Source organism: Montipora foliosa, chromosome 10 (assembly GCF_036669935.1).
Source record: "Montipora foliosa isolate CH-2021 chromosome 10, ASM3666993v2, whole genome shotgun sequence".
In the NCBI taxonomy this organism is placed as follows: domain Eukaryota; kingdom Metazoa; phylum Cnidaria; class Anthozoa; order Scleractinia; family Acroporidae; genus Montipora; species Montipora foliosa.
In genome coordinates, this window is record NC_090878.1 from 21260797 (window position 1) to 21273296 (window position 12500).

The 12500-nt window shown below is 38.8% G+C and overlaps 4 protein-coding genes across 4 annotated transcripts; all 4 read left to right on the forward strand.

Moving 5' to 3' along the window:
* The first annotated feature begins 1909 nt into the window (after positions 1-1909).
* On the forward strand, positions 1910-2446 carry LOC137972625 (E3 ubiquitin-protein ligase TRIM71-like). Its single transcript, XM_068819364.1, has one exon. It carries the CDS (start codon positions 1910-1912, stop codon positions 2444-2446), a length of 537 nt encoding a protein of 178 aa, XP_068675465.1.
* Positions 2447-2524: 78 nt separating this feature from the next.
* LOC137972626 (E3 ubiquitin-protein ligase TRIM71-like) lies at positions 2525-3970 on the forward strand. Its single transcript, XM_068819365.1, has 2 exons — positions 2525-2984; positions 3099-3970. The coding sequence occupies exons 1-2, from the start codon at positions 2525-2527 to the stop codon at positions 3968-3970; spliced, it is 1332 nt and encodes a 443-aa protein (XP_068675466.1).
* Positions 3971-5168: 1198 nt separating this feature from the next.
* On the forward strand, positions 5169-8068 carry LOC137973952 (tripartite motif-containing protein 2-like). The gene has a single exon (XM_068820859.1). The coding sequence runs from the start codon at positions 6189-6191 to the stop codon at positions 7242-7244; it is 1056 nt and encodes a 351-aa protein (XP_068676960.1). The 5' UTR covers positions 5169-6188; the 3' UTR covers positions 7245-8068.
* LOC137972627 (E3 ubiquitin-protein ligase TRIM71-like) lies at positions 5179-6063 on the forward strand. The gene has a single exon (XM_068819366.1). The coding sequence runs from the start codon at positions 5179-5181 to the stop codon at positions 6061-6063; it is 885 nt and encodes a 294-aa protein (XP_068675467.1).
* Positions 8069-12500: the final 4432 nt, after the last annotated feature.

A 12500-nucleotide genomic window follows, 5' to 3' on the forward strand; every position in this document is an offset into this window, starting at 1 on the left:
GCTGGTTTCATTGGATCTCGGTGCAGCATTTGACACAGTGACCCATGATGCGTTGCTCGATCGTTTGCATAATGAAGCTGGTCTACGTGGGAATGGTCTCAATTGGTTCTACTCCTATCTTTTTTAGAGAAGTCAGCGAATCTGTATACATGGAACTCTATCAAATAATTTTGACTTGGACTGTGGTGTAGCCTTGGGCCTTAATCATTTGTAGTTTATGCGTCTAAGCTATTTACTATCATAGAGAAACATCTTTCTAACGTACATTGTTTTGCTGATGAGACGAAATTGTATCTTAGTTTTAAGTCTGATGATACATCCAGTCTGGATGAAACTATTAGTGTTATGAATAGATGTATCAGTGACTTAAGGATTTGGATGATTGGGGATAGGGTAATGATTAATGATGATAAAACTGCCTGAGTTGATATTAATAGGAACTAGACAACAATTAGCTAAGATCAATGATGTATGCAATATCTCTGTAGGTGAATATGATATTTATCCTAGTTCGTGTGTTAGAAATCTTGGTGCATGATTCGATAACAAGTTGTCAATGTAAACGCAAGTAACTAAAATCTGTAATACCGCGTTTTATTACCTACATAATATTAGAAAGATTAGGAAGTATTTTTCTAGTGATTCGTTATTAACGCTATTCATGCTTTTGCCACCAGCCGTTTAGACTAATGTAATGGAATTTTGTATGGCCTTCCCAAGTCGCAAATTGTTAAATTGCAACGTGTGCAGAATGCTGCGGCTAGACTTGTACTGAACTTAAAAAAAGTACTCGCATATTTCTCCCGCGCTTTATGAAGTGAATTGGTTACCAGTACAACATCGTGTTCATTTTAAGATCTTAATTTGAATAGCTTTAATAAAGCTATTCATGGATTGGCGCTCAAGTATATCATAGAATTAATTAACATTAAGCCTAGATCTATGTATAATTTTAGATCACATCAAAGTTTATTGTTAGACCCTTCTAAAGGGAAAATGCTTGTCACTTTAGGTGATAGGTCTTTTTCTGCTGCCGCTCCATATTTATGGAATAATTTGCCGGTTGAATTACGTGATATCCAGTCATCAGCTATTTACAAATGTAAGCTTAAAACTTATTTATTTCGTGTAGCCATTAAAGCGTACCCTGTTTGATATTCACTCTTCTTAGTATTACTAATTAAGTTTATGATCATTAGTATAAATATTCTGCTTTATTAATATGCATGTATTAGTTTTACTAATTTGCATTTTATTGTAGTATTTTAAGTTGTAAAGCGCTGTTGATCACTGAATGTAAGTAGCGCTCAGGATGTTATTAAATAATGATAATAATAATAATAATAATAATAATAATAATAATTATTATTATTATTATTATTATTATTATTATGTTATCATTATCATTATTATTTCTGAATGGTAAGCGATTTTCTTTTTTCTTTGCGTGACGTGAAAACCAAAAACTGAGGAAACACGTTCAATTTTTTTCCTTCATGCGGAAATATTTGCTTTACACGAAACATTTTCCCGCGTTTTTTTTTCAAATTTTTTTTCATAGAAAAGTCGTAGAGGCTCTTTTGAACGGTCACAAGCAGTCCTAACTAATGATTCTCAACGATGTCATCCTCACTCCTCAGAATCTAAGCAAAGCATCGGAACTATTACGTCCTCCATGATGGTTTAGGAAAACCACCGAGTGCGAGAATAAGAAAGAGAGGACCGTCATTTAGTTCCATCGCTACAATCGGAAAATGTCGTTCCATTAGAATGTCAAAAAAATATATACATTACTCCGTGTCACTCAAACGGAAAGTAGCGTGGTTATCCACTCGACCGCACAGAGTCACGGGATTTCAGTGACGTCACCATTTAACACGTCTTCATTTTTGCGTTGCTTGGCTTCATCATGGATGTTCAACAGCTTTTCAAGATTCTTAAGAAGGAAGCAGAATGCCCATTGTGCATAGAGACTAACAAAAATCCCGAGGCATTACCATGTCTTCACTCATTCTGTCTGCAGTGTCTCGACAGACATGCAAGGAGACAGCTAAAAGCGACAATCAAATGTCCGGTTTGCCAGACTTCCTTCCAAATTCCGGAAACAGACACCTTCGAGAATTTGCCGTCGTCATTTCATCTCAACCGATTGGTGGATGTTCTCGCTCTAGAAGATGGCACCATACAGTTTCAAAGATGCAACAATTGTGACGAGAACAACACGGCAACATGTTACTGTTTCGTTTGCCAGAATTCTCTTTGCGCATCTTGTCTTGAAGCTCACCAACGCTTGAAGGCCACAAGGGGTCATCCCAATGTTTTGATTGACAAACTGCAAGCGCAAGATGTGCAAGAGTTGATCCACAGACCTGTGATGTGTTCACAGCAATATCATGAAGATCAACACCAAGAATTTTACTGCGAAGACTGTAAAGTTCTGATTTGACATAAATGTACTGTAGTGAGTCTTGATCGACACTCTAAGACAGACACTCAGAAAGCTGCACAAGAACAAAAGATGCAAATGGCCGACGCTGTGGCCAAAGTGAAAGCAGAAATTGTCAGATATGAGAGTAATATTAAGAAACAAACTGATCTCAGAAACAAAAACAAAATTGAAATTTTGAACGAGGAAAAGAAAATGGGAAACACTGTGGAAAAATTGATTCGTGATTTGCGAGAACACGAGAGGAAAATGAAGGACAAGTTTCGTGAAATTTATGAAGCGGAACAAAAACATCATGCAACGCGACTGGAAAATTTCGAGCTGGTTGTCACCCAGCTAAAAAGCTGCTTCGAACGCTGCCAGGGTATCTTAGAAAGAAACTTCAGGGTCGAAATTCTACAAACAAATCACGCCATCCTCGGACGTTGTAATGAACTGTTAAATGTAAGAAAACCCGATCTTTACATGTCGCCACATATCCATTACTTGCTGGATAAGAAATTGGATCTTATGGATAAAGTTGTTGTTACCAAGACTGGTGCGTCAAAGTGCTTAGCTGAAGGTCAAGACAGCAAGGAAGTAAAAGAAAGGAAGGAGACATATTTCATAATTGTTACAAATGATTCAGAAGGATTTCAATGTTATTAACAAGATGATAAAATCAAAGTCGACATATTGACTCCAGAAGGTGAGCGACTAAAAACAGACATTAAAGACACCAAAGACGGCAAATACACAGTGATATACAAACCACAGTGTGCCGGACAACACAGAGTAGAGATTCTCGTTAATGGACAGCCGCTGACTGGTAGTCCTTGGATTGTGCAGGTTGGTGAGCATCAATATCAATTTGCCTTTCAGTTTGGTTCAGGGGAAGGAAAGTTTCGAAGGGAGATGAGACTTGATAGTCGACCTTCGTCGAAGGCATTTACAGACTCTGGCGACCTGCTGAGTTTAGTTCGCGAAAACGACAATAAGCTTCGTTTGTTTAGTGAGGAGGGTCATTTCATCAAACACATCAATGGTAAACATCTTGATAAACCAGGTCGCCTTTCCATTGCGAGTGATGGTCTTATAATCATAACTGGCTGTGGGGACAACAAAATCAAGGTCCTCTCCCCTGATGGGAATGACTTGCTCCAATCCTTCAGTGCCCCAGATTGTGATGAATCCCCATCCTGCCCTATTTGTAACCAGGACAGATTCTTTGTTTCTTATCTCCTTGCTAATTGTGTGAAGGTATTTGACAAAAGAGGAGTATATTTACATGACATTGGATGTGAGGGGTCCAGTGATGGCCAGCTTGATGGTCCTTGTGGACCCGTTATTGACAAGTACAACCGACTCATTGTGTGTGATGCAGGTAACCAAAGGCTGCAACTCTTCACTCTGAGAGGCAAGTTTTTGAGTAAAATTGATGGACAGCATTTAGAAGATGGCTGTCCTTCTTTTGTTGCTATAAACAGTGGTGGCAGTCTTATAGTGGCCAACTCATACAACGGATTCATTTCTGTTTGCCATTAAGATGCGATATATTTTTGCTTTATTAGCATAAGGTTAACGTTTTCTAATCAGTCAGCCGAAAATAGAGTAATGAATATTGAAAGTGCATTGCATAACCTCGGAGAAATGATGCTTTGTAAATTCGAAATTTTACAAAAAAAATATGGGATAAGTAGCAGTTTTGTCACTCAAGAATTTATCAGTTTTTGATGGCTAATAACTGGCTCCTTATCAATTTGCAGGTTTAACTAAAGTTTAACAAGTTCTTTTAGCATTTGAAGTCAATTTTTAAATAGCATGATTGATGCCGTCTGTGCAAACTCGTATGTTAATGAAACAAAATGTAAAGCAAGCCAAGATTCCGTTATACCTTTTCAATGAAAAGAGCTACGAACTAAAATCTGCAACTACCCTGTAGGAAAGCAAGAGAAAAACGGGGAAAAGTCCACTGGAAGAAAAACATTATTTTTAGTTTGAAATGGATAATTTTGGAGGTGTTTTGTTTTGTTATCTTTTCTGTGAATCAAGTGTTTTCTTACAATTTGTTCTCAGTGTTTTAAAGGTAGCTATTGTAGGCAGTAATCAACCTCGTTCCGGCGGGAGGGCTTCCGTCTCCAAGTGAGGGAAATGTCCTGGGAACAAGGTTGTGCAGTGATGTGTTAAGCTGGTTACACCTTTTTCCAATTAAGGACAAGCACTTTTCTGTCGAGGTTAGAGCTGAAAAGAAAAATATGAATTGGCGTAGAAAGTGTTTTCATTTTAACATGGCTTATCAGTCACGCAGACGTCACTTGAATTTTTTGGCGATATGGGAACGGCGAAGTGGAGGGCTTCACTCATCAGAATCTAAGCAAAGCATTGGAACTATTGCGTTCTCCATGATGGTTTAGGAAAACCACCGAGTGGGAGAATTAGGAAGAGAGGAACGTCATTTAGTTCCATCGCTACAATCGGAAAATGTCGTTCCATTTTCAGCGCTTCGTCCGAGAGGTTTCTGGACGGTCGGTTTAGCTTAATATGGCAAGCACCCTGAGTTTTAAGCCAAATTAAAATTTTGGGTTTTAAAATGGGTGTTAGATCGAGATAAAGTGCATTAGAATGCCATAAAAAAGACTCCGTGACAGTCAAAGCGGTAAGTAGCTGGATCATCCACTCGACCGCAAAGAGTTCCGGGATTTCAGTGACGTCACTATTTCACACGCCCTCATTTTGCGCTGCTTGGCTTCATCATGGATGTTCAACAGCTTTTCAAGATTCTTAAAAAGGAAGCAGAATGCCCATTGTGCATAGAGACAGTCAAAAATCCCAAGACATTACCATGCCTTCACTCATTCTGCCTGGAGTGTCTCGACAGACATGCAAACTTCGCAAGGAGACAGCTAAAAGCGACAATCAAATGTCCAGTTTGCCAGACTTCATTCCAAATTCCCGAAACATACACCTTCGAGAATTTGCCGTCATCGTTTCATCTCAACCGATTGGTGGATGTTCTCGCTCTAGAAGATGGCAGGGTACAGTCTCAAAGATGCAACAGTTGTGACGAGAACAACACGGCAACATGTTACTGTTTCGTGTGCCAGAATTTTCTGTGCGCATCTTGTTTTGAAGCTCACCAACGCTTGAAGGCCACAAGGGGTCATCGCAATGTTTTGATGAACAAACTGCAAGCGCAAGATGTGCAAGAGTTGATCCACAGACCCGTGATGTGTTCACAGCAATATCATGAAGATCAACACCTCGAATTTTACTGCGAAGACTGTAAAGTTCTGATTTGCCACAAATGTACTGTAGTGAGTCATGATCGACACTCTAAGACAGACACTCAGAAAGCTGCACAAGAACAAAAGATGCAAATGGCCGACGCTGTGGCCAAAGTAAAAGCGGAAATTGTCAGATATGAGAATGAGATTAAGAAACAAACTGACCTAAGAAACAGAAACAGAATTGAAATTTTGAACGAGGAAAAGAAAATGACAGACACTGTGGAAAAATTGATTCGTGATTTGCGAGAACACGAGAGGAAAATGAAGGACAAGTTTCGTGAAATTATGAAGCGGAACAAAAACATCACGCAACGCGACTGGAAAACTTCAAGCTGGTCGTCACCAAACTGAAAAGCTGCTTCGAACGCTGTCAGAGTATCTTAGAAAGAAACTTCAGCGTCGAAATTCTACAAACAAATCATGCCATCCTCGGACGTTGTAATGAACTGTTAAATGTAAGAAAACCCGATCTTTACATGTCGCCACATATACATTACTTGGTGGAAGAGAAATTCGATCTCATGGATCGAGTTGTTGTCAACAAGACTGATCCCTCAAAGTGCTTAGCTGAAGGTCAAGACAGCAAGGAAGTAAAAGAAAGGAAGGAGACATATTTCGTCATTGTTACAAAGGATTCAAAAGGATTTGAATGTTATCAACAAGATGATAAAATCAAAGTCGACATATTGACTCCAGAAGGTGATCAACTAAAAACAGACATTAAAGACACCAAAGACGGCAAATACATGGTGACATATACTCCAGAAGGTGCCGGACAACACAGATTGGAGATCCTTGTGAATGGACAGCCACTGACTGGCAGTCCTTGGATTGTGCACGTTTTCCAGCATCAATATCAATTTGCTTTTCAGTTTGGTTCAAAAGGGACGGGAGAAGGAGAATTTGATGGCATCATCGATATTGAAGTAAGCCCGAAAACGGGATCGATTGCTGTTGTAGAATACGAGAATGAACGAATTCAACTGGTTTGCTGTGAAGGAAAGTTTCGAGGGGAGATAATACTTGATGGTGCACCTTGGTCTGTGGCATTTACAGACTCTGGCGACCTGCTGACTTTAGTTCGGGAAAGTGACAATAAGCTTCGTGTGTTCAGTGAGGAGGGTCACTTCATCAAACACATTAATGATAAACATCTTCTTAAACCACTTCGCCTTTCCATTGCGAGTGATGGTCGTATAATCATTACTGACGATGGGGACAACAAAATCAAGGTCCTCTCCTCTGACGGAAATGTCTTGCTTCAGTCCTTCAGTGCCCCAGACTGTGATAAATCCCCATGCTGCGCTATTTATCACCAGGACAAATTCTTTGTTTCTTATGGCCTTGCTAAATGTGTCAAGGTATTTGACAAAACAGGAGTGTATTTACATGACATTGGCTGTGAGGGGTCTAATGATGGCCAGTTTAATGGTCTTTGTGGACTCGTTATTGACAAGTACAACCGACTCATTGTGTGTGTGATACAGGTAACCATAGGCTTCAATTCTTTACACTGGGAGGCAAGTTTTTAAGTAAAATAGATGGACAGTATTTCCAAAATGTCGTGCCTTACTTTGTTGCTATAAACAATGTTGGCAGTCCCTTTGTAGTTGACTTAGATAAAGACTTCGTTTATGTTTTCCATTAAGATGTGATATATTTTTCCTTTATTAGCATAAGGCTAACGTTTTCTAATCAGTCAGCCGATAATAAAGTAATTAATATTGAAAGTGCATTGCATAAGCTCTAATAAGCTCTGAGCATTGATGCTTTGAAATCCGAATTTTTGAAAAGAATATTATGGAATCAGTAGCGCCTCTGTCACCCAAGAATTTATCAGTTTTTGATGGCTAATAAGTGGCTCGTTATCAAAGCTAAAAGGCTTAAAATTGGAGGTTTAACTAAAGTTTAACAAGTTCTTTTAGCATTTGAAGTCAATTTTTAAATAGCATGATTGATGCCATCTGTGCAAACTGGTATGTTAATGAAACAAAATGTAAAGAAACCCAAGATTCCCTTATACCTTTCCAATGAAAAGCGCTACGTACTAGAATCTGCAACTACCGTGTAGGAAAGCAAGAGAAAAACGGGGGAAAGTCCACTGGAAAGAAAAATTTTTATTTTCAAATGGATAATTTTGGAGGTATTTTGTTTTATCTTTTCTGTAAATTAAGTGTTGGCTTACAATTTGTTCTCAGCGTTTTAAAGGTAGCTATTGTAGGCAGTAATCAACCTCGTTCCAAGGGCGCTTCCCCCTCCAAGTGAGGGAAAAGCCCTGGGAACAAGGTTGAATACTCCTGTAACATTTTCTAAGAATCTCGAAATTTTTGAATAATAAAGTGGACTATAACTTTAACGCCCCAAGAACTTTGCTGAATCTTGGAAACTGTTGTTTTTCTTACAATACCTGCTTATCTTGCAATGAAAGACTTAAACCGGTGACGAACAGGTGAAAATCTGTTGGTAAATCTTATTAAGCATTGCAAAATGTTGAACTGTATATCATTAGAACATTTCACAGGTTAAACGTTGTGGAACGGAAAACGTCATTTCAAAATTTAACTTTGCATTTTTGCGATTATTCCATCTCCACGATCTCGTTCATGATGAAAAATGTGGGCGAGTTATCCGAAAAATAAATTGGTACAAGGAATTTCAGAGTTTCACGTTACGTCGTGATCGCCATGTTGTTGGACAAAAAAAAAGCTCTCTCATTAATTAGCTTCTTTTTTTTTTTTTTTTTTTTTTTTTATTGTAAACAGCGCCTTGGACTTTACGGATTTGGCGCTATATAAATCTTTATTATTATTATTTCTAACTCAGATCAAACTCCACAAGCAAGGAACTGTGGGTCAGAAATACGTAAACCACACGTGGCGGACGTGGCGCACAAGCGGCTTCACTGGCGAAAAATGTCTGATTGGTCGAGGCTTTGTCATGTGACTTCAATAGCTCAAATCAAACATGGCTGCCTTCGGGTGTTTATCAGCTCTCCGTCGATTATAGTGCGTTTCTATGCCAGCGAGATTCTCTTTTAAGCCAACAGTGCTACGAGAGAAATTTCTTTAAAAATTTCAAGGTCAACGCGAGTCTTGGTTGCTGTGACAGTATTTGAGTGGAAATTCGTTTTAGGAGCTTATCAGCTAATGGATTTCCATCTGGATTTCAATTCATGCGTTTATCTTTTAAAAAGTGGAGCAAAAAAGATACCACTAAATTTCCAAATGGTTTCTCTTCCACCTAAATATTTACACACTGTTTCCGCGGGGGCCCGCAGCTAAATGTTAAGATTTTCGCTTTTTTTTTTTTCAAAATTAAGTTGTTAAAATTGCCATTCAAGTGGTCCATAAAGGCAAATTTATTAAGACCGAGGGGAAAAAAGAAATGCATGAGGTCCCTGAAAAATTAGAAATGTATTTCAGTCGTTCAAAAATAAGTGAATTTAGCCGCAGTAATAACCAAAATGATACTTAACATGTCATAGCACCTCATATTGGGTACACTAGAAGGAAACCTTTTAGTTGCAATTATATTTTGCTATAGTTGTTCCAAGCAAAATGCCAATTGTTTGCTTCCCTCCAAATTACCGAAATAAACATAGATTAGGTTAACTCTGAATAGCCAAAACAACAATATTATAAGTTGAGAATTTGATTCAGAAATTCAGCTTACTTGAAAGGAGAATTTTCTGTAACAAAGTATTAGGGTTTCTCTAAAACGAAGACCTCTAAAACGAAGACCCTAAAACCCTAAGACTCTAAGACTCTAAGACCCTAAGACCTAAAAAACTCTAAAGCGAAGATCCCTAATTTTCTTAGCAGTTTTTACCTTTAATGAAGTTCTGCTCCTTCTTTATCCGGCCAATTTTGTTCATATTGCGATGAGTTTGTCCGCCATCTTGAGCTGAGTAACCAGGCTCCCACACTCGGCCGGAAGTTAGGCTACCTACCGATTTGCTTCCTTCTGTCAATCATGTGGAGGAAGAGAGAGCGCTCACATTGCCGTGTTTCCCGGCACAGTTTAGCAAGTGAATTGTTCTGTCTAGGAATCGTACCTTACATCGGACCAGCCATGGATTGCTGTGTGAATCGAACATGATTTAATTTGATTTAATTCTGACATCTTAGTAGTGATTCATTTGCTTGTAATAGTTTGCCCAGAAATGATTTCTGTGCGTAGGCATTCACGTGGGAAATTCTCTTAGGCTGATCCGACAGAAAAGGTCTCAGAAAGGTAGACTAATGGCCTTAATTTTTTTACAAGCAAAATGTGAATGAAAGACGACAGTTTAAGTGTAAAACAAAAGACGAGAAAGTGGTCGCATCATGTGAAATAAAGAATGTTACCTTGTGTTGTACTATGTTTTAGGTATAAGTCCATAAAAGATCAGAAAGTATGTCTACTTGGGAAATTGCCGGAAAGAGATCAACGAACCTATGTCAATTCCGACTAGTTTATTTAAGGACGTTTCGGCATTTCGGACTAGTTCAAACACCTTCATTTGCTACTCCGAGTTTCATGCTTCTTGCGAAGCAATCATCATATAAATAGAGGATATTAAACGGTGGCGAGAAGATCGAACATAAAATTCATATCTTGGAGCTAACGTGTACTGTTCTTTTTATTATGCAAACATACTGATGACGGCGTTTTTGATGACTTTCCGAAGATTTGCGACCACTTTCCGAAGATTTCCGGGCGCCGAAGCCTTCTAGGTATGCAATGTTTCCAGGTCAATCTGCAGATAGGCGTAAATGACGGGACTTTTAGAAAGACCAATAAAATATCTGACCCCAGTTGTTCGAAGGCTGGATAACGCTATCCAGCGGATAAATCGCTATCCAGTGGATAAGGATTAACAAAACAAACCGCGCTATCCACCTGCCTATATTTTTAGCGCCAAATGGGGGTTTCATATTTCGACGCCAGTTCCGGCCAAAGTGTGAGAGCTTGGTTGCTCAGCTCAAGATGGTGGTTGTTGTTGTTGTTCTTGCGTTATTAGGGAGCTTAAGCAACGACAACGTCGACGGCAACGAGAACGTCACGGATTTGCATATTTAGTGGGTAAAAACAATAGCTTCGCACGCCCTGCTCGTGCGTTTTTCACTTTTGTCCATTTCGTTGCCGTCGTCCGCAAAACAACAACGTGAAATAGATCGTTTTCACTGTCACGCAATAAAAAATAAATCGGAAACCATCCAGTGGAAAAAGTCAAGAATTCGTGATGTTGTAGAAGATAAATGAAAAGGACACTTCTCCAAGTTTTAGGCCCGTGCGTTTCCCCAAACTTCAGATATTCGTCGAAATGTTTCGCAGAAATTTACAGAGCCCAGTATGAAAACGCCATGTTGGTGCACATCTGTGGTGCACCAATATGGCGGCCGGAAAATAGTGTCAACATCTGTTACTTACTTTGGCTATCTAGGCGAGTGATCATCTGTACTGAACAAACAGCTATTTACTTAAGCACTTTTCCTAATGCTTTAAATTCTAAAAAGGCTCAAAACCATGAGATAATATATATTTCTCATAAACTTGATCGTCGCCTCGTGTCACGCACCGCTATAACTCAGAAATTCAAAATGCTCTGGTTTCCAAACGAAGCACGCTATTGAGCTTTAAAATTGCAAATGGATACAAATTTTTCGCCTCTTATGCCTGATGAGGATAAAAACTTTCGTGGCTCTTTAGTTTTGGATTTTAGAAAATGATGACGTCACGTGAAAACGATCTATAGCCAAGTTTTTGGTTTAATGAGGAACGTCAGCACTTGAGGATAAATTTTCATTTCCTCACAAAAAATGGAGTGCCGTTCCGAATGGTGTCATCTTTGAGGAATTAACCACACCCTTGTCATATTAAAACGTTGAAATAGTCACGAAGCGATTAAAATAACGCAAATCTATATTTTGAGACGACGTTCTCGTTGCCGTCGCTGTTGTCGTTGCTTAAGCTCCCTATTGGCCGGATAAAGAATGAGCAAAACTTCACTAAGGTAAAAACTACTTAGAAAATTAGGGGGTCATCGTTTTGGAGTTTTTTGGGTCTTAGGGTCTTAGGGTCTTCGTTTTAGAGGTCTTCGTTTTAGAGACACCCAAAATATACTACAGACATTGTAATGGGTTAACACAACAATAAAAGAGCAGGAGGATATTTAGATAAAATTAGGTATCTTCAAAGTTTAGAAACTTGTTGAACGTGATTCAGTGCCATCCTCCAAAAATTTTCACAAATTTTACGCTGGCCTACTAAATACTTCCAGTACAATAAATATTTAACGTGTCTTTGCGGACTCTGGTTGCAACACAGCTGCTTCGATAATTTTTAAATCCCCCCTTCCATTAGATTTAACTTTTTAAAAAATTGTTCATTTATCCATAGTTAATGGACGGGAATGGTATGAAACCCGACAACTTTCTTTGTTGTAGGTTTTTGTTCTTTTTTTTGCCTTGACCGTGCACAAAACCCAATAGTTGTTTACTCCGTACTGAGGAACTAACCAATAGAAACGTGCTGGTTACGTAATTCATGCATAGTGTATGAGCGCAAAACAGAAGATTGTGCACGGTCGTTGACTTTCCAACCTAAATATTGGCATCTTTGTTTTCTCCTTTGATGTTTGCCGAGCTTCCAAACCAGTCCCATCTATTAACTATGATTTATCTTTGCCTGAATGCAGCGAAGCGTAATGAAACAAAAGATAAATGGTTTCTTGAATTCCCAAGCACGGGTGCATTTGTTGGCAGTGTGTTTTATGTGCCGGCATGAGGTTATGACAGGAAAGTGTG